General features: G+C 39.7%; 1 protein-coding gene across 1 annotated transcript; it reads left to right on the forward strand.

Moving 5' to 3' along the window:
- Window positions 1–809: 809 nt before the first annotated feature.
- On the forward strand, window positions 810–19,574 carry IGFBP3 (insulin like growth factor binding protein 3). The gene is made up of 4 exons (XM_015854870.2): window positions 810–1,881; window positions 5,556–5,782; window positions 10,590–10,709; window positions 16,776–19,574. Exons 1-4 carry the CDS (start codon window positions 1,506–1,508, stop codon window positions 16,899–16,901), a joined length of 849 nt encoding a protein of 282 aa, XP_015710356.1. The 5' UTR covers window positions 810–1,505; the 3' UTR covers window positions 16,902–19,574.
- Window positions 19,575–22,422: the final 2,848 nt, after the last annotated feature.

Here is a 22,422-nt window from a genome sequence, read left to right on the forward strand (position 1 = left end):
AGAGCAAAGTAAGTCAAGCAGAGTGAGGGTGGGATTTGCATTGGCCACAAACAAAACCCAAACACATGCATTGTGCAAAATCAGGTTTTGATATTATTATTTATCCCCAGATCTGCAAGAAAGTTGTAATGGAAAGTGTTTCCTCTTGGGCAGAGGAAAAGGTTTAAGAGTTCAGTTCAGAACGCTTTAGAAAGATAGGGGAGGAGCATCCACGGGACTGGAGCACAAGATATATCCAGTCCTGTGCCTGAGCCAGAGAGCATATTTAGGATATCTGAGAGTAATATCCACGTGCGTACATTTGTCCGCGGGTTTGGGTATTTTCTTAGGAATTGGGTATTTTCTTAGGAAATGCAGTGTCATGTGAACTGTAAGCCAGTTCCAGTTCATCCAGAATCTCTATGTATGTATGCGCGAGAGAAAAGATAGGTCGTTCTGCTTTCTGGGGCTCCCGGCCCCAAAGCATACAGGATTGTGTACACAGGAATCCAAAAAAAAGGGCTCTCTCCATGAGCTTTGCTCACGCATCCTCTACCGGTGCCAAGTGGACACATGAGCACACAGGATACTTGTTCTTGAAACAAAAGACAGACACAGCGCCCTTCTTCCCAGGGCCGTACCCTTAAGCTGATCTCGAAGAACCCGTAAAGCCCACGCACCGCCTAAACCACCTTCCCCGCCCCCAGCTCCATGTTCGAAACCTGAATTTAGCGAGCAGCAACGCTCCCTGCCGCGTGGTGCCGCTGGTAATTCATGGCGCGGGGCGGGCCAGGGGCAGCTGCGCTATATAGGCAGCTCCGGGCGGCATGCGAGGGTAGATGGGTGCAGAGCTGGGGAGGGGGGACTGCCTAAGGAATAAAAAGGGATCTTTAATTTTTCTTTTTTCCCTCCTCATCTATTTTTCTCCTTTCACGCCTGTTTTTCTGCCTTTTATTTTCTCAAGCGTTTTTGGACCGAATTCTCTTCAGATCGTCTGGGCTTGCTTTTTAAAGGTTGTTTTTGGCGATTTTTTTTTCTTTTTAGTTTTACAAGTTTTTTTTTGTTTGTTTGTTTTTTCCTACGTGAATTTTGGGGGGAGAAAAACTAGCGTCAAGCCAAGTGGTTGAGGCGTTCTGCAGGGGGGTGGGCAGGAAAAGTTTCCTTTGTTCCCAACAAGTTACTCTATTACTAAAGGCCGGCGGCTAAAGAGAGAACGGGTCGGTGCGCGCGCGCCTGGAGCACAGCCTTCCACCTTCGCCTCCTCCCCGTGCCGCCTGGGCTACGGGAGGCCGGGGCCTTGCCCCCTGCGGCTCTTCCGAGGCGGCGCGGGCTGTGAGCGCGCCACCGCGCCCCTCCGTTCTCCAAGGCGGCAGGGCCCGCCTTCGGTCGGCCCGCCGCTCCGCGCGAGGAGGGGCGGCCCGAAGCTCCTCGAGCCCCGGTCTGGGTTGAGAGGCTCTCGCCTCCGCTCTCCCCCTCCGTCGGAGCTGCACGGAGACGCCTTCCGGCGGTCCCCTCCGACGGTTGCCATGGTGTCGCGGCCCGGCGTGCTGTGGGCAGTGGCGGCGGCGGCGCTGGCGCTGGTGGGCCGGCGGGCGCTGCCGGCGCCGGTGGTCCGCTGCGAGCCCTGCGACGCGCGGGCGCTGCAGCAGTGCAAGCCGCTGCAGCCCGACTGTGCCGAGCGGGTGCGGGAGCCGGGATGCGGCTGCTGCCTCACCTGCGCTCTGCGCGTGGGGCAGCCCTGCGGCATCTACACCGAGCGCTGCGGCGCCGGCCTCAACTGCCAGCCGCGGCAAGAGGAGGCGCGGCCGCTGCAGGCTCTGCTGGAGGGCCGCGGGCTCTGCACCAACGCCACGGCGGGAGACAAGCTGCGGGCCTTCCTGCTGCCGGGGCCGCACGCCGCAGGTAAGGGGCTGCGGCTCGGGGTGTGCGCAAAGAAAAACGGGAAGTCTGCGTGAGTGTATGCCGGCATCTTGATTGCTTCACTGTCAGTCTTTTTTTAAGTTGAAAAGTCAGTCACGTACACTAACTAGAAGGGTCGGGCGGCGGGGGAAGGTGAGGCCAGCGCCGTCTGCTGCTTCAGCAGTTCTCGGCAGCCAGGGCCGGTGTAGCACGAACGGCTTGAGGTTTTTTTTTCCTCTGAAGGAGAAGGAAGAGTTACTTGTTTTCTTCGCTTTTAAGTAGCTTTTCACGAAACAAGAGTAGGTGCTCTCTTTAAAAGAAGTAGAAGGAGAAGTGAAGGAGTTGTGCGCTGCTCGCTTGGCTGTGTGAGGCTGTCAGGTTGAAGAACCTTCTTACAAAGTAGGTGAAATCCCTGTGATTTGTCACCAATGTTCCTGGAAAGAGGGTGCGAAAAAACTACAGAATGTGGGCTGACTCCTGCAGCGTGGTGAACTCGCGGGACGTTAAGCCCCCGGGAATCAAAAATGGGGGAAAAAAAGAGAATAAAAAGGTAGTTAAGTATTTCCCTGATCATTGGAGGTAGTTATTCAGAACAAAGCATTGGCATAGCAGTGAGAGGACGCTGCTTTTCTCTGAATTGCAAATAAATCTTTAGTGAAAAGAAGCTTTCCCCTGCTTTCTCGTGCCTCTTGCATGTCTTGCAAACGAGGTATTCACAGAGCAGGTTCTGTTTGGTTTGAAGAGGAAGAGACGGTTGGAAAAAGTTCTGTTAACACGCGTATTTAGAAACTTAAGAGACAGGAAGACCTGGGTTTCAGATCCAGAAAGCACAGTCCCTCTCTGCAAGCATTTCATTAAACTGTTTGCTAACCAACAGCAAGTATGTTAATATTTATTTAATAGAAAAAGCGTGTCAGAAGTCTTTCCACCCTTTGCACTTTTTAAAAACTAGGGGTTTTTCTGCTAGGTTACAGGAACTCTTTGACTGGCCTTTCCTTAGCTGAGGAAGTGGCGCTAGTTTTTCAGTTAAAAACTGGCTGCTATGCTAGTAAGACATGCGTTATTATGATTACTTATGTGCTGCTCCCAAGCTGTGATACTTGAGAGTTCAGAGGTACTTACTGAAGTTCTAAATCTCATTGGAGCATGGAGCAGCTTCCTTCATCACATGAACTGGGCTTTGACTGTTTGTTCTTCAAATGATTTGAAAACGGTGGGGACTCCTCAGTACGTGGAACTTGGTGCTGTTTGATGGGGGGGGGGCAGCGCAACAACCCCTAGAGGAAATAGGGGATAGAGGCCTGATGAAAATACTTCCACCTTTTATATGAAGTAGTTAGAGTATTGAATTCCTGTTTTGTATTCTTGGCACACAGCGAACTCCTATTTTGAAATAAAAAGGTGTTTGATTGCCTAAGAAGTGCAAAGTAGGTCCCATGCAGTTCACATTCCAGGCATGATGATTGAAAACTCTAGATTGCAAGAAGGAAGTAATATGCTGAACCTGCGTGATAATATTACACACTCAGTGTCCACCTCTTTTTGGGTGCTGCTCCAATTTCATTGCAAGTCCAATTCTCAGGAATTAAGATTCCTAGGGGGTACCCTCTATCCTGGGGCAGGATCGCATCTTCTCTGTTACACATGGCTAGGTCCCTGCATTAAGTGCTACACTTTGATCATTATTAGTGATTGCTAGAAATCAGTGGGTGGTGTGTATTGCAGGAACTTCTTAATACCACCTAAAGTAGGCTACTACTTTCACAGCCCGTATTTTGGGATACTAAAGCCATAATTAGTAATGTTCATATTCCAGCCTTCTAGTCTGTTTTTGAAAGAGAGAAAGCAACTTGTGCAACAGTTTTGCCTACACTACAACAAAGTGTAAAGGTACTATATAATGAAATCTTGTAGCATAGGGTTAATTGAATACACGCTACTACTTTAGAAGTGGAATTATTATACAATTCTGAACTTAATAAGCGCTATCAATACGTGATGGTCTATCAAAACTGTGTGAATATCCTGGGGGCTGTTTAATGTGCAGTAAGTATAATTTTTTTTGTATAGTTGGTGAACTAATATCTGAATGGAGAAAACCTACTAGGGTGTAATATTTATATGTAGAAGATCTGAACTTGTGATGTTTTTTGTTGTGCCACTTATTGCAGACTTAACTGAGATTGTGGGGGGAAAAAAATCATTTAAAAAAAGAGACACTGCAGTGCCAGAAATGAGTTCAAATAGTGCTGAGAGTTTGATTTTAACCATCACAAGCTAGGAAATCTTAAATTTAAGACTTGAACTTCCTGTGCATTTGCACTGGGAGCTGGATTTTCCCAGTCAGTTACGTCTTTTGTCCTCAGTGGCTGCACTGAAACCCCCAGTATCAAGATATTGACTCTGATCCCTCCTGCTCATTTTTCTCCCCGGTTCTTGTGTATTGCCAGTGGAATGATATTGTCTGTGTTGAAATACCAAGACTCAAATGAGCTAAATGAACACAGACTTTCAGTTTTAGCACTGGATTTCTTGGCTTTTCTGGTTTTCCAATGAGCCATCAAGTATATTTTAATATAGGTTTTCAGGATGTTTCTTCTGCATCAGTTATTATTGTGCAACCCCAATATGATTTCTTTCTTAGCATACTGACTAGTATCCATTCTGTAGAGGAAATAGGGCCTTTTACAGTTTCATTGCAGGAGCCTTAGAAGAGAGAAATGCAATGTAGGCAAATGCCTCAGGAGGTTAAGGAACACTGGGCTTATGCAGTATTCTGGAAAAATGCATTTCTCCTCTAGCTCTGTGGATATTAGTTTAAAGAAAAACTGCTTTTGAAGCTTGTATTTGAAGTAGACATTTGTTCTGTGATACCACTACAGAATGAATGGCTTTTTTATTTTTTCCTTTTACCCCTAAAAGTGTGTTTAGTAAATCTAGAAATGTTTTAATTCCTCTATTGTTAAGATCAGAAACACTTTTTCTCCTGTTCTGTATGTGGAGTAAAGCAAAGAGAAAAGCGGTGTTAAAATAGTTAACTAGTACCATCAGACTCAGCATGGTGTAGAAACTTTACAGTAAGTATTTTCTTTTGTTATTCTACCAGGGGAGATCATTAGTTGCTCTCTATCCGGTAAGTTTCCCAGGTTAGGTATATTTAAAGCTGTTTAAATCTGCTCTGGGTCAGAAGTACATGATTTGAGCACTCTGTGTGTCCCATGTTGGTTGGGCTGCTAACAGCTCTGACTTGGGGCCAAGTGCTGGCAGCACTCTGCATGTGGCAGACCTTCCTTCTTCTGCCAGGAAAGGAAACCAGCAAAGAATGAGGACTGAGAAACCTGGGCAGTAGTGGTTTGCAAATAGTTGGAAGTGAAATGAATATAAGTAGTTTTCAAGTGATTAAAGAAGGCAGCATGTTTTTTAGAGGCATCCAGCACAGGTGTTGAAATGACATAGTGCCAGGAGGGAAGAGAGTCTTTAGTTAGAAAATTCATCACAGTTCTTTGCACTTAACAGGGGGGATGCTAATGCTTGCAGAATACTGAATTGTTTGGTGTCATATATGTTTTTATAAAGAAAAACTAAAGTTGTAGATGAATTCAGTAGTCTGTTGCCTTTCCAGACTCAGGTGATAGTCTTTTAACTTTGTTTCTTCACTGAATTTGTTCTTTTCAAAGGAAATTCCAGTGATTCAGAAGAAGACAGGAGTACCAGTAGCTTAGAAAATCAGGCCATCCCAAACTTGCACAGAGTGCCAGATTCAAATTTGCCTCCACAGCACATCAGAATAGATATCATCAGGAAAGAGCAAGCCAAAAATACACAGCGTTATAAAGTGGAATATGATTCACAGAGTACAGATACGCTGAATTTCTCTTCGGAATCCAAGCAAGAAACTGAATACGTAAGTAGATTCTGTAAGTGGAAAGACATTTTCCTTCTTCTGTATGTGTGGCTGCGTTTGCATGTTGTATTTCAACAAAATAAAGAAGAAAAGAACCAAAATGGTTATATTTGTTACACTAATCTAAAGCATTCTGTTTTGCCAATACAGCTGTTCAGTCTGCAAATGCAGACAAGCAGCTGACCAAACAGATTGTGTTCAGAAGACAAAGAGGCCTAATGCACTGGTGTTTACATTGATATGAATATGTTTTTCAGAAAATAAATTCTTAGTGAAAATACTTGTTTCCACCTGTTTCTGTCAGTGGGCTCAAGACAGGTTTAATAGTGTCATTGTTTAATAAATATGGTTGCGAAAAGCGTTATTGGGGATTGTAATAGTGAGGAAAAAAGAAATACACTACATAATCCGTCTCGTTTTTGTTTGCACTCTGTGGAGCATTGGCTTAGTTTGAAGGACTTAGGGCATGGTTGTCCAACCTTCTGTCTTGCTTCGGATGCACTGAGCAAAGAGGAATTGCTTTGGGTTGCATGTAAAATTTATAATAAATATTATGTATGTTATAAAATCTATGTTTTAATAAAGAAAAAAGAAAACATTGAAAAAAAAAAACACAACAAAGTGGAGCAACGAAGACATAGAACTATTGGAATGTTTGACCTTGTTTTTATGAAACTAATGCATCAGGCTGGTTTGATGGTAGTGGTTGCCATTCCTAGTGAGTTCTCAAGGTGTTCATCAGAGGTTTTTGGTGCAACATTACTCTTCCTGTGCTTCATTTTTTACAATAATTTTTCACAAATGTCTGTACTGCCAATAAGTGATGACATAAATAAAGCATGATTGTGAAGTGAGGGGTATTTTTCTCTGATAAGAGAGGGCTTATGAAAGTCTGGTAAAGAGACATGACCAAATTTTTCTTGAGTTGAATGTCTGATTGCAACTCTATACATTATTTGCAAATTTGCCCATAGAATGTATTTATGTTGACTTTACAGTCAGAAATACAAAATACAAAAAATGACTTTTCAAAAGTCCTGAAACCTATTCTCAAATTCCTTAATCAAAACTGAAAGAATGGCTGCATATTATTTGCTATTCACAGATTGTGTTTAGCCACTGTACCAAAATTATTTGCCATAGCTTGAGCCTCCCATAATTTAAGTTTCATTTCAAACACTGTTGTTGTCTGAAACATAGCATAGATAAGGTGATCTTTCACCTTGAAGATGTGTATTTAACTCATTTAAATGAGCAGCCAAATCTACCAAAAATGCTAAACCTGAGAGTCATTTTTAGTCTTCACATTCTGGCAAAAATATTCTTTTTTGATTCCTTTTAAGGACTTGATTTCACTTTGCAGATTCTGTTTAGCATCTTACTCCAGCTTCCTTCCGAAAAGTAAATGGTGGCCCCCATAATCTAGGAGTTCCTTAAAAGGATGCTGAATGAAATGTCAGTGATTCAGTCCCTTGGACTTTATGAAGTTGATGGTTTTTATGACAATTTGCATGACACTATCCATTTTACATCTTTAACATGTAAATTTTCTTGATGTCTGATGTAGTGATGGTTCATCAAGTGCAGTAATTGCATCACCTTCTATTAGTTTTGTAAGGCCCTCTTTTTTTTTTTTTTTTTTTTTTAAAAACTAGCCATCACTAGAGCACCATCAGTAGCTATACCAGATATGTTGACAAAGGTCAAAGAAAATAGCTTTAATGTATTTCTTTTTACTGCTTCATACAAACCAAGAGACTTTGTTGTGTCTTTGAGTGGCACCAAAGAAGCCTTTTGCTCAGTGATATTATATTTGTTATCAATACCTCTAATGAAAATGGCAAGTTGAGCTGTATCTGTAGCATCAGTACTTTCATCTATTGCCAAAGCATAAAATTTGAAATTAGCAGCTTTACTCTCCAAATTTCTTTCGGTAGATAGTTCCCATTTCTTCAGTTCACCTGGCTGTAGTCTGATAAGAACTGATATTATAAAAATCTGTTTTATGTATGTGTGCTTTCTCTATATTGCTTAACAAACTCACCATCAGAAAATGGTTTTGATTTTATTTAATTTGCGGGCAGATTTGCTGTCATGTAACTAGTTTTTATAACAGAATCTATTTGAATTATAACTTATAAAAAATATTTTGTTGAAGTGACACTTTTCTCAGTTCTGCTTTTTTTTTGTCTTTATGAAGCATTCAATAATCAGATGGCTGGAGGACCCCCATAGGGGGAATGTGAAAGTATTGGGACTTTCCAGCCAGGAGAAGAGAAAACTCTGCAGGGCACCCCTCCCTGGAGATGTTCTAGGCTAGGCCGCGTGGGCCTTTGAGCAGCCTGGCCTAGTGGGAGATATCATTGCCTGTAGCAGGAGAATTGGGACAACTAGATGATCCTTCAGTGGTTCCTCCCAACCTAAACCATTCTGTGATTCCTTGATATGTGTCAAATTTGGCAGCGTGTTTCTGCACACGATGTCTTTTCAAATTGTAAGCTTCGAAAACTGGAATCATTTCCATTCAAATCAAGTGTAGCGCCATATTATTTGTCAGCAGTGTACCCTCCTTGTTTCCTGGGGCTGGGTGGGGCAGAGCTGCTACCACGGAGCAAGGGTTGCATAGTGCTCAGCTGCATGCAGCCCATGAGTGGCAAGTTGTGATGCCTAGATTAGGGTTTTGAGTGAATAGACATTCATTGCATGGCATGTCCACTTCTTGCAGTTTATCATTGAGCACCAATGTGTGCATGCAGTGGCACAGAGGTAAGGAATATACCCATTAGAAAGAATTTGCAGGGCAGCCGGAGTGTGGTGAATCTGAGGGGATATTAATTCCAGTTCAAAAACTTTTTGGCTGCTAGCTTGGTATTGTCAAACCTGTGCCATGCAACTTAAAAATATGGGCTGATACACTTTGGCACCTTATCAAAACAGTTGTGTTGAAACCAGACGTAGCTTCACGCCTGCAAGAAGTTTTGAAACTTTAGGAATGTTTTGTCCTAAGACTGTGCCCTCCCAAGATAACACAGGAGGGCTGGTTAAACTGTGTTGTTCGATTAGTTGCTTATGACCAGCCAGTGAAAATGCTTTAAGTATCCAGGTGTTAGCACATCCTCTTCCCAAAAATTTGAAATAATGAGCCTCTTCTATTAAGAGTGAGTTTTTTTTGTTTTGTTTTGTTTTTTTATCTTTAAGGAAATAGCGTCCTCCTTTTATATGGAATGAATGTTTTACTTACATGGTGTATGGTCTCTGTGTGGCTTAACAACACTGTTTACATACCCATCTCTGGTAGGAACTAGAACTAGGTCCATTTGAGGCAGGCGCTTAAGCAAGTAAATGACAACCTATCTACGTCTGTGTGCTAGGTTTTGATCTTCACTTCTTTGACTTATGAGACCTGTTTCAAAATAAGGATTAAAACATGCTGTTGTTAATTGTGTAGGCAGAACTCAATCCCAAATCCTTCAGTGTGTGATCTGCAGTCACTGTGAGTTTTTTTGCTTGCTGCCAATAAAAGCAGCAATTTAAATCACTTGTTCAGAACTTGTGACGATTGATACTGAAAAAAAAACCAGCAAGGAAGGTTCTTGCTTACCAGAAAACCAGTTTTAAACTTCAGCAGGACAGTGGCATCTGTACGTTTTCAGACGCATGAAAGACACTTTATATGGGTGAACTTGTGACATTACTAATTGAAAGTATAAATGTCATTGTTCTACTAGTTGATAATTTATCCAGTGGGTCTTTGTGTTGGTACAGCAACTTAAACATTTTAAACATGTGTAACTTGTGTTAAGAATTTTTGGTCTCCACTGAAGAATCAGTTTGGTAGACTGAGTCAGTAATGTGCTCAGAGAGGAGTGTGGTAAACAGAGTATGCAGGATGTGATTCCTGAATTCTGACCCTGCTGCTAACACTGACTGCTTTCCTGAATTCTGGTAAAATTTTAACTTCTCATTTCCTACTTTGCTGACTGAAAATTGGGCCTGGTGACATTTTACACTCTGACTCTTTTGGGCTTCAGTGAGAAATAATTAGTTGAGGTTTGAGACAGGTTTTAAGAAATAATTCTGGAACTTTTTACCTCATTGTCATAGAGATAATCCACACTATGTTATTGTCTGTTTTGCAGATTAACTAGTGCAAAAAGTTACATACTTACATGATGAAAATGTCATGTGCAACCATTTGTTTGTATGACTGCATTTATTTGCGTGATCGCATCCATTTGGTTCAGCTGAAATTTGGAGTTTTTATCCACAGTTGCAGTATATTTATAAACACCTGTACAGTATGCCAAACTACTCATTTTCAATTTAGTATGTTTTATTCAGTCCTTTAAATCCAGAAGAATTACAGAAATCAGATGGCACTGGGGAAGGTTTGCCAACTGTTGTATTTCCAATTGCCTGTGTTCTTCTTTTCCTGCTTGATGAAGATCAGGTTGTTCCTTCCTTAAGTTGTGTTACATATGGCTGATTGACATACAGGCTGTCTTCTTTTACACATATGTGATTGTGATTTCAGCTGGAAATGCCACTTTGCGTGAGCGTGTTAGGTGGCCTTCAGTGTTTAGAAATCAGAAGTATATTAGAAGTTAGAGATTATGCTTTATCCTGAATAAAGCATAATGTCAGAACTTTATCTGTGAATGGTTTGCTTTTTGGCATTTCCATTGTTTTAATGGATTTGTTTGGTTTAACCTTTGTTTAACCTTTGAGGTTTTACTAAGTCTTGTGTGAAAGACAGCATTTGGGAAAGAAGTTTAACCTGTACTTTCTAAAATGTGCTCATTAACAGGGTCCCTGTCGTAGAGAAATGGAAGACACTTTAAACCACCTGAAGATCCTGAATGTCTTGAGTCCTAGGGGTTTCCATATTCCAAATTGTGACAAGAAGGGATTCTACAAGAAAAAGCAAGTAAGTGCAGTGTCTCAATTGTTTCAGTGAATACATTTCACTTTTTTCTGCATTGTTCTCATCCTTCTGCTGAAGGCCTTTGCCAGGAATGCTCATTATTTATCATTTTACAGAGGAACCGTTTTAATTCAGGTTTCAGGTCCTGATGTGATACTGTTGAACCTTGTTAAGTGGGGATAATGTTTTTATTTTCTGTTGTTCATAGCAGCAGATTAATTTGAGAAACTTTGTGCCTAATCACACATGGCTTGGCCATTGTCCTAGTTATTAATACCCTTCAGTTTAAAAAAAGCAGTGCCTCTGTAATAACCCACAGAGCTAAATGTTGCAGTCACCATATGACTGCAATAGATCAGTGCTTTGAATTGTAAATAGCTGCTTGAAAGTTCCTAGAAGAACTGCACTGGATTATATTACAAAAAGCAATTTGAGAAGGACATGTGTCTGTCCTTTATGTGCTACACAGATCACTTCCAAAATCCAGGTCATGTTATCATGAAAGTGATACCTCTAATAGTTGATGTGCAGCAAAGATGGTCCTCCTTGGTTTTCCGTTTGCATTTGACTTCGAGGTTGTGACCCTTCTTCACAAATGCAGACATAAGCTACAGGTATTTGTGCTTTAGTTGTACTGCAGCAGCATTCTCCATTCAGAGCTGCCCTTGAAGTTCATTTAAGAGCTTGAAGAAGTGCAAGACACAACAGGCTGCTTGCTTTTTGTGCACATCTGTTCTAATTCTGCTGTTTAGTTAGTGACCTGTCTTTGAATGTATGTCCTGATATAACTCCAGAATTTCCTGAGCTCAGTAGGCACAGGTTTTTTCTGAAGGCAAATCTCTGTTGTTGCTACAGATTTTGTGAACTATCTTGTCTCCCATTTGGGTTTACATGAGTCAGCCTCTTTAGCTGTGTTAACCAAGAGTAGTTAAGTGTGTTAATGTCTGATGCGGTTGGTGAGTGGGAAGTGATAGGCCAACTTCAGAGCAGACCGTCTCATTTTTGGAGTAGTATCTCCTCATTGTTTGTCTTCCAGCTTTCTTAAAAACAATGTTACACTTTCAGATATTTCATGAAGCTCTACAATTAGCTTGTAGTGTCAGATGGGCTTTTTGAAATAGGGATGAGTTTACCTTCTGCCATTGGTCTAGCAATGGGCTGTGTTGTATAACCTTTGCTGTGTGCTGCTGAGCTTATCTACACTCCCAAGCTTTTTCCAGAGCTGTTGGTGATAAATCCCATGCAGGGAGAATTTGCTTCTGAAGTTTTGAGAACTCACTGTCAGTTCATGTCTCATTGCCTGTAAATTAGCAGATAGCAGTGCTCAAATCCCAGTCTGCATTTGTTCAGGAAATTCCACGGACTGCTACATGAGCTCCTCTGTGGAGCAAGGATAGAACTGTGTTTTGCTGCTATGCCATAAATGCATATGCTTAGCTAGTTCAGAACAGCATGTTACTTAACTGCATTGATGATATGTAAGTGTATCGTAGTCGTTATTCTTCTATAGGTATTACAGAAGACCACAGGTTGGTATTTACTTGTTCAGTAGATAGTTGTTCCTCTTATCTGTCTTTTGACCTTAAAGTTTTAGTTCTATCACAAAAAGGTGGTGACTTCCATATTTTCTTTAGTGTGTGCATATATTAGATCAGATCTATGGGAAATACAGTCAAGTGTCTTACTGTTTAGTCATGGCTCTGCCATGGAGGCAGAAAATGAATTGAATTGGAAGTGGGGGCAGGGGGATGAAAATATAGATTCACTTTTCTAGTCTTTACTCCTAGAAGTTCATTTACCTAGAGTGAGGTGTTGGTACAGAGCAAATAAACTTCTGTGCTGCGTGTAGTCTCCGTGCTACCTGGGGCCTCTCAAATCGGTTTAGAAAAGGTGATTGCAACAGCAATCCGGTCAGCACACATAAATCTTGAAGGGGTACTTTCATAAATGGCCAACCTTGTCATGCACTGTGCTGATCTGTACAAGTCTCTTAGCTGCATGGTAGTTTGCAGCACAGAATCTTGTTAAGAAATGTCTGCAAATTGAGACAGTGTGAGGAAATATGTGTAATGCAGTTTGAATGTTGCTACTCTAAATGAATTACCATCAACTGCTGGCACGGGCCTTCACAGGTATTGCTTATAGGAGCTGGCTGCTTCTCACATAAACAAAATGTAAAAAAATAACAGTGTATTTCAATTACCCTTGATTAATCAACTCCAAGAAAAGAAACACCAGATGGAGAAATTAGTTCTGGCCACACTGAATTCACATTCTCCAAAACAGTACAGCTTTATTTGTTTTATGAAGCCTTAAAACTTAGGCCTGACGTTTTCGGGAACCACAAGCAGATATCTAAACTGATTAAGAGAACACTAGACTATTTTGTTAATTTCTTTCAGCAGCATTCAGTCTGTAATTCAATTATATTTTGTTGTGACAACAAAATTTAGAATAATTTGTTAGGAAATAGGCAGTAAATCCATCAGAAAAGGAGTGTTAGTTAAACATTTTTAATTCTAGAAGTGACTGAAACTACTGCTTAGGGTATTCATGTGTATATATAGGTGATGAGGTGGTAGGAATCCGTTAAATTACAATCGTAAAATCTCATTCAGGAGGCATTTTTTATGTTGGTATATTTTTCTTTCCTGGTCACTTGCTCTTGCAGTCCAGTTGAAAGCAATTACTTTTCTTGACATTTGTTGATACGTAGAGATGGACTTTTCAGGAATAACCATAGAAAGAAATTTGCAGCAAATTCAAGAATATTATTTCATTTGTCATGATGTAACAAAAAATTATTTTAGACCTTGTGTTTATATATAAACTTTTAAAAAATCGAGCATACTAAAATCTAGACTTCTTTATCTTAATAAATCACACATGTAAGCCTGTACTATTCAAGTATGGAATGTAACTGTGTTTACATGGATTAGGTTAATATGGGTGCGTTTCTGCCTTAGGCATGAAAAGAAAGCTTTGATGAAACTGGAATTATTGTCCTATATTTGTATACCAGATACAGATATTCACCTAAATGTGAGCTGGAGTTGTTCCACTGAAAGCAGAGCTGGGCTTGGCAGGAGCCAGCACAGCCTGAGGTGTACGTCAAGGCAGTCTGTGCTGTTTCAGGAGACCACAGTTGTAGCTCTGCAGAGACCTCTGGGCTGATCAGGATTCCACAGGGATACCATATGTTCTGGTGTGTCCCACAACTGCTTCTATGGTATGTCTTTGTGGAGAGCAGAGGGGCAGGTGGCATGAGGCTGGCAGCTGGTGCTGCTATCAGAAGTAACTATTGACTCCACTGCTTGGGCAGTTTTCCAGCTTTTTTGGACTTCTGAAGTCATACAGAAGTCAGGGCTGAGAAATGTATATGGAATACAGTATGTATACTTACTTTATGCAGATTGTGCTCCATTTCAGTAGCAAATGCAGGCTAGCTGTTTCATGATAAAAACATCACATCTGAATCTGAAATGCTTTTCTTTTGACAGTATTGTTGAGCAAGTAGTATAAAATCGTAGGACTGCAAAAGGTTGTGGTTTTTTTTTTCTTTTTTTTTTTCTTTTTCCCCTCAGTGTTATTTCAACTATGAAACTAAACCTGTGGTTTTCATTTTCAAGGTGCTATTGTTAATTCCACAAGTGGAGTATGCAGCTGTAAAAAGTAAGCCAAACCTCCAGCAGTGTGAGATAGCTTCAACTTATCATTTGTTTTGATGGTGATACAAGCCTGTGATTCAGTTGAGAGTTGTTTAATATACCAAACATAGTACTTCTAAAAGGGGAGGATTGCTGTTATGAGTGGAAGTTTAGTTTAATTGCCAGAGAAACAGATAACAGCAAGAAATTAGCAGTCTAATTTAGGCGCCATCTGTGACAGCACTTGGTTAAAACAACTACAGAATTGCTGCCTCAGTTTCCTTATTTGTAAAATTTAAATGATGCGAAGGCAGTTGTTTACAAATTACTTGATACCAAGCAGAAAGGATTTAGTGTGCTAAACTAATTGGTATCACTTAGGATATAGCCAAGTCCAGTTAACACCAAAGGTAAAGAAAAGAATCATGTTGGCATCAGTGGCCTTTGAACGGCCATTCAGTGAAATCCTAGAGAAGATGGACAAATATGGGTCTGTTTTTTGAGACAATGTATGATTCTAAAATGTACTTTGATTTCATATTTAAAGATTTGATGCAGGAAGCCAACAAAGAAAGTAACTAGTTTCCAGTAAAAGCTAATCATGCAGTTCAGCATATAATTAATTAATGTAGCTGTTCTCTCAATAGACTTGAACTTTTTCACTCTCTCTTAAAAAAAAAAACCAACAAACACACACACACAAAAATGAGCAACCCAAAAAACTAAAAAATAAAGCTTAAGATACAAATTTAAGAATAACTTTCAGTTGCAGTGACGATTGATGTTATTTCACTTACTCTAAACTAAGCCCAGGTGAAAACCTGGATTCCTGCCAGGGAGGAATATTCAGAGATTTGGTCTAATGTGTGATCTGTTCTCATCTGTCTTTCACAACTTCGTAGTGAGTACTATCTTTGCTGCCAGAAACTACTTGGCTCAAGGGTCTATGTGCAGGTGCAGGCAGTCCCCAGGAGTAGCCCGTGTTCATACTTTTTGGCAAACCACTCTTTGACCTGAGGTGCTAAGCTAGGCTTAAAAGTGTCAGATGCTGTGGGCAATGAGTGATGCACAACATTTACCTGAAGTTTCCTTATGCACCCATGTGTGGGAAACACATGAGCCTTGCTGATCACTGACATGGGAGAGCAGAATGTGTATGACAGTGTGAGAACAATGTAGAAGAATTACAGCAGGAAGTTTACATGGCTTGTAGTAAATCTACAGCTGGTACCCAGCATGAACTTCTGAAATGCTTGCATTGCTCTGATCTGAGGTGTAGCATTTACTGTATGATAGCTTTTACAGTATTCTGTCTGGCCCATTTATTTTCACACAGTGGTACAACAGATGAAAACCCCAGCCTTTGAAAAACTAAGTGCGTTTGTTACCACTTCTGCTGGAGTCAGAATTTTTTCTGTCCTGACTAAACATCTTTCTCTGTTAGCATTTGCAGTGAATCCTTTACCATCAAATCTAAACAACTGGATATAGATGGAGGTTATGTCTTAGCAAAGAGCTTGACAGTTGGAGACTCTGTGCCTAGTAGCCACGTGTCTTTTGAAAAGATGAAGACCTTGCAGAGTTTCCTTTAGGCTGAGCTGTGTCCAGGGTTACTTACTGAGTGTCATCTTCTTTAGTCTAGCTTTTACCTTTCTTGATTTCTTTGGAAGTGTGTTAGTACAGGGTAGACTTTTTTTTTTTTTTTAAATCTTCTTTTAGCACATTACTATTTCTGAAGAAGTTTAGTATCTGTGTTTATTTGATGCCGATTTAATGTTGGTCAGTTTGTTAAGATATGCTACTACGCAACTGATTTCTGACAGTAATGTATGTTGTAGACTAATACAATTCCAAAGCCCTTGGCAGTTCTTGACATAAGAGCTCAGTTTCAGAAGAATTGGGTATCTATTAATACAACATAAATGATGGTATTGATATTCCTTCAGAAAACAGATGCAAAACAAAGGTGTTTATTGCTGAAAGAGTAGTCTTTGCCAGACTTATGCTTTTAGTGCAGAACAAGCCTCTTGACTTTCTTTTCCAAAGATGGGTCTGAGTCATCAACCTGCATGGTTGTAAGTAGTTCTGAAATTCAACAGGTAACAACTGTGTTCTTTAATATAATAAGGAGTAGTTCATTATGCTGTTTTCTGGTAATTCTTGGAACAGTTTTATTATAAATACAAAATGGCTTATGGGTGGAATATTACATTAGATATTGTTATACTTTGTTAGAGGTATAAGACCTTACTAGAGGTTAAATCTTCAATTTGATTCTAGAAATGTCTTCTAGCGAATTTTTTGATTCTGTATATGGCTAGAATATAGCAGTACAGCTATCAAACAAGATTCCTGCTTGTCATAACTCCAAGAGCAGAATAAAACAAAAAATGTGTTAATTAGGTGCTACATTCTGTTTCAGTGTCGTCCATCCAAAGGCCGAAAAAGAGGTTATTGCTGGTGTGTGGATAAATATGGACAACCGCTTCCTGGATATGATGGCAAGGGAAAAGGAGACGTCCACTGCTATAACTTGGAAAGCAAGTGAGGGCTGAATGCCAGCTCTTCTGGCATCTGTGTGTGACAGCTGGACCTAGCAGAGACCTTGGAGGGAAGTACTGTGTTTTGCAAGGTGTTATGATCTCTGCTTCCTGTCTGTCTCCTTTGGTGGCTGGGGGGATCCAGGCCTCTGTGGGTTCTGCAGCTGTACCTGGCCACTGAAGCGTATTGAGCTTTCTATAGAATGTGTAGGGAGCTCTGAATTCCCATGAAAACCTGCACTATTGATACCAAGAGAGAAAGAAAAACACAAGGCACTTCAGAATGGATTCAGGGATTCTGCACTGACTTTAAAAAATGGCTTGTGGCCAATTTGATCCTGAGAGGTTGTGGTTTTAATTTGAAAGAATTCATAGGCTGTAAAATTAATAAGGAACAAAAAGTGACACACGAGGATTTAAAGGTTAGGGTTTTTCCATAGGTCTGAATTATCTTCACGGGTAAAATGTTTTTATAGAAATCTCAAAGAACTTTTTAAGAGACATATTTCTAAAATGAAGACGTGACTATTTTTTCTGTAAAGTATACTATGAATATTCTGTTAGTCTGTATTTAATATAATTGTTTTAAAATAAACTTATTTAAATGTGACATATGAATACCAAACTCCACAGTAATTCTAGTGTATACTTCTATATGCAAAGAGAAGGTAAAAATATGGGATGATTTCCATATGTGTATAGTTCCATGTGCATGCACATGGAACTATTCTAGATATTAGAAAGAAACTTGTGGAGTGAAGGAAGTATTTCCAGAAGGGATTGTTTCATTATATGAAGTAGGTACAAATGCCATGAAAATCTTATAAAATTTGTCTATTATTTTAATGGTATTTCTGATGTACCCATCACTGAATTATGCCACTGGAAAAATTAACAGTTGCACTGAAGCTCTCGGTAAAGCATTCGTTTTTCATCCGTCCTTAGCTTCAGTTAGTGCAACAAGGCTTATGTTTTGTCTGTTTCCTTCAAATATCCTCATGTTAGTATAAAATGTTTATGGACAAAAAATTGCCATTGCAGTACCAGCCTTTCTCTTTGCTGACTTATTTTTAAAAGCTATGTCTATTCTGTGTTGTATGAATATATGCTATCAAAGCACACATTCGCTATGAGGAGCTTACGTTTAAAATAGTGCAAATGAGGGGATTGTGTACTTGTCTGTTGAGACCTGTGTGCTCCGTTTATACTACACATAATGGTTTCTTCCTTTGACTTTGGTAGAAATTATTTGCCTGTATTAAAGCATAGAGTGAGAACCACAGTTTAAATTTCCAAACCTGCCATGGCATTATATGTCCTTTTGGTTGGAGAATGGGTGTTTTGGTTTTATTCTAATAGGTGATGCTTTCATATAAAGAAGTCTTTGGCAGTTTTGCTTCTGTTTTGTTTTGGCTGATGGTTTATTGAACTTCATGAAATAAATTGTGTGACAATGAAATCTGGATAAGGAAAGGAGGCCTGTGAAATGTACCAGCTCTCTGGAGAGTAATGCCATACTTTGTATATGTATTTATTTATATATTTTATATAAATATCCTATATATTTATATAAATATATAATATATTCTTATATGTGTCGCTATAAATGTTTGATGTCAGCATAATTAAAAAAAACAAACAACAAACAATAATAAAGAAACCCCCCATGTCATCATTGTAATTTCCTTTTGGGTTGGGAATTTGATGGAGAATGATAGCAGTACTCATGGGCCTTTCCAACTATTGTTGCCAGTGGTTGTGCTGGTGGATGGGAGACAATGAGGTCAAAGAGCCTGTTCCTCTCCCACCCTGTGAGTTACAGCCATCCTTGTTTCCTACCAGCTCCGAAAAATGTCTTGAAAGTCTGATGTGGAAAGATTTGGGTACAGAGATTGCAGGGTCAAGATGGCAATCACTTTAAATCAGATGTTTAGAATTGTACTCTGAAATGTATTAGCTGAGCTCCCCTGTTTGAATTCCTAATTGATATCTGATGAAATGAGTTCTCATTGTTAAAACTTTAAATTTAAAACCTAACTAAGAAATTCAGGGAGTGTGAAGTTATACTTAGTCCAGACTTATACAGGCTTCTTGGCGGATGGTCACATTGAGCTTTGTGAGTTGAAGATTAATTGCAATAGTTTTACTGCTACTGTGAATATAATGCCTGCAAAGATTTGCTGGCTAGAAAATAAATAAATGATGAGCTTTTTTAATTTTTTCCTTTTTCTTTTGGAGTTGTAAGCTGGTTTATTTCAAATGCATACACACGGAGAGTAAAATTAGATTTAGCAATGTTTGGTCATGTAATATATAATAAGTGTTGGATTCATAAAAGTGAGTTATTAATATTTCCATTTTTTTTCCCCATCTCTATCTTATGAACCCTCAGAGAGAGGAAAACGACCACTCATCAAAAAAAAAGTGGACATCTGCCTTTTGAACCACATTTTGTAAAATGAAGATATGTTTTAATAGCCTGTGACAACTTTTCTGTGTGGTGTTTTTCATTAAGATTTCAGCTCTTTCTGTTTTGCCCCACAATTAAAAATAAAGAGATGTTGGCTGGTATGGGTCCTTAATCAGTACAAACTTTCTTAGCCATGGAAAAGTAAAAAAGGTTGTTGAGTTGTACAAACCAGTTTGGCTATGTTGTTTCCAATAAATATCTTTAAAACAAAGTGTCTAAAAATAGCAAAGATTTCTTACCTGTGGTTTACAGCTACACCTTATTCAGAAATTGCCTGTAAGCAGGAGCACGATTGCTTGCTTGCACTAGTATTGGACACTTACTGTTTTGTTCATGTTCCTGGCAGCTGGCCTTCTTGGTGTTAAATAAAAAATAACCTTATTTTCCCCCCACAGGATAAAGAAGATGAGTGGCAGTTTGTCTTTTTTTATTTTTTTTATTTTTTTATTTTTTAATTAATTATTAACGTCGTTATTTCTATGAAAACAAGGGTTCCGTTCAACAGACAAGTTGCACGTTGTTCAGAGATCTTGGCCATGGCTGTGGGAGTCAGGCTGCAATTCAAACAAGATTATTTTTGGGCTACATTTACTGTGGGCAACATGAAGCAAATGTATGGGTCAGTATCAGTTCAGAGGAAGATCTCTTCCTGCTTGCACAAGTTAGAAACATTTCCTGTTAAGAGCTGCAGTGAGTGCAGGAATTTTTTTGGTCACATAAATGGAATGTAGGTGCTGGAAAAATACCTGATGTTTTGGTGCCTTTTGCTGCCTTTGGCTCAGGTGTATGTTTTTTGTTGTTGTTTTGTTTTTTTCTTCAAGTAAACATTTTACAGCGTTTTTCTTACTTTTAAGGAGCTCTTTCAAGAATCTTGTGCAATCCAGGTGAACACTGTGAAGTCTCATAAAAATCCTTGTAACATTATTGACACCTTAAATATTTGCACAGAAAGGTACACAACAAAAGATTCATGTATGTTCTGCAAATCTTGCCTTTTTTTTTTTTTGGGGGGGGGGGGTGTCTTTTTTTTACTATATTGTGGCACGTATTGATGTGGAAAATATTTGTTTTACTCAGAGTAATAAATAGTTGCATAAACCCTCAAATTGGTATGGATGCAAGTTATAATTGATTGCAGGCAGCTTTATTATCTTTTGAACTGTTTAATGAAATTCCCTTTTTCAGTAGATCTGCTGTGCAATAGTCTTTTGAACTCAGAATATCCCTTTTCAACTTCTTGGCATGCACACTCTTCATTAGCTATTTGTGCACAGGAGAAAGGAGGCTTCAATGAGAACCAAAACCACAGAATTAATTAGCTTTTAGTACAGTCTGAACTTTTTATGACTAAATTCCATAGAAACCTTAACACAGCATAATTCTTTATTGAACTGAACCCTAAATTTAAGTAACAGCTTTATAAATCACTTGGGAAATCACTTTTTGGTATCTGTAGTCACTCTAAAGCTGTGTAACCTAGGATGGTACTGCAGAGATTTTGTGTATTAGCAATGCAAATTATAATGAAAGTATGAAAAGTGCTGAGCAATTTTCATGGATGCCAACACATACTAGTATTCAAAATGAAATGTTACGTGCAGCTGCGTTGTATGCGCTCCTGCTGTGCCATTAGGAACTCTTCTTATCTGTTAATGTCAGAAGAACATGCTTTCTTCCTACGTTAGAAAACATTACTTCTTCCTCCTCTAATGTGCCCATTTATTTATTTATTTATTCATTCATTTATTTTCTGAGCAGTCTGAAAATAAGATCCAAAAACTGGTACTGAGTATTCCAGGGTTAAGCTTTGTGACTAGTAGAATCTTCACAAGCATGTATACAAAACTCATTCTGTTTAAGGATGCTAAAGGAGTAGTATTTTTGCACGTCCTGTGGACTCTGGTGTATCTTCCAAGTGGAAGGCATTTAACCTGTCAGTGGATGGTAGCTTGGTGTTTCGAGTTCCAGCACACAAGATTGCTTGCATTATATAACGCATCAGTTGAGAAAATATTTCACAGAATCATAGAATTACCCAGGTTGGAAAAGACCTTGAAGATCATCACTTCCAACAGCAGCCTAACCATAGTACCCTAACTCTAACAACCCTCTGCTAAATCATATCCCTGAGCACCACACCCAAACGGCTCTTAAACACATCCAGGGATGGTGATTCAACCACCGACCTGGGGAGCCTATTCCAGTACTTAACTACCCTTTCTGTAAAGCATTGTTTCCTAATATCCAACCTAAACTTGTCATGGTGCAACTTGAGGCCATTTCCCCTCATCCTGTCACTTGCCACTAGTGAGAAGAGACTTGCCCCACTCTCACTGTAAGCACCTTTCAGGTACTGGAAGAGGGCAATAAGGTCCCCTCGGAAGACCTTATTATTTAATGTTTTTCTGCTAGAAGAGAAATTTCCTGGTAAAATGGTAAGTAGCACAATTGGTTGTTTGCTAGAATGAATTTTAGTTTTAAAAGTTTTTCATTGTTTTTTGTTTTATAATTTCTTGAAGTTCAGCTTTTGCAGCTGTGGAAGCATACACCTTTGTTTTTGCTTTTACCCCATATATATATATATATATATTTAAAAATGTATGTGACTTCAAGGCCTGAAGTTGCAGTGGAAAAAGAAGCCCAGGTATTAGCAGAAGCAAAGGATAATGCTGCAGATCTTAGCCTAACCTTGCAGAATGCTCGTCCTGAGGTATGTGTCCTGAGTTTCCACTTCTGCTGACCTATCTAAATTCCTTGGGAGCCTTTTTCATATTGCTAATTTCACCCCACTGCACTCTCCATGAGTGGTGATAGAAAGGCAGTATTGCTGCAGAGAGCAGCTGAGATTTCCACAAAAAATTCTGTCAAGCTGACCAAGATGTCATTTGGAAGGACTGCTTCCCACTGCCACGTGCAGTAGGACATTCCAGAAGTGTGGTAGTGGAGGGGCTTGGTTACGAGTGCCAGGATGAGTATGTATTTCCCTAGCTTCCTGCAAGTGGAGAACAGAGGCTTTTTTTGCCTGGTTGTACCACATGGAGAGTATTCAAGGTGAAGGT

This window comes from Coturnix japonica, chromosome 2 (assembly GCF_001577835.2).
Source record: "Coturnix japonica isolate 7356 chromosome 2, Coturnix japonica 2.1, whole genome shotgun sequence".
Lineage (NCBI taxonomy): Eukaryota > Metazoa > Chordata > Aves > Galliformes > Phasianidae > Coturnix > Coturnix japonica.

Excerpts from the sequence above, each read along its gene's own strand:
- IGFBP3 (XM_015854870.2), top strand. The coding sequence starts at position 1,506 with ATGGTGTCGCGGCCCGGCGTGCTGTGGGCAGTGGCGGCGGCGGCGCTG. Across the intron at positions 1,882-5,555 it reads GCCGGGGCCGCACGCCGCAG|GAAATTCCAGTGATTCAGAA; the intron begins GTAAGGGGCTGC and ends TTCTTTTCAAAG. Across the intron at positions 10,710-16,775 it reads GATTCTACAAGAAAAAGCAA|TGTCGTCCATCCAAAGGCCG; the intron begins GTAAGTGCAGTG and ends ATTCTGTTTCAG.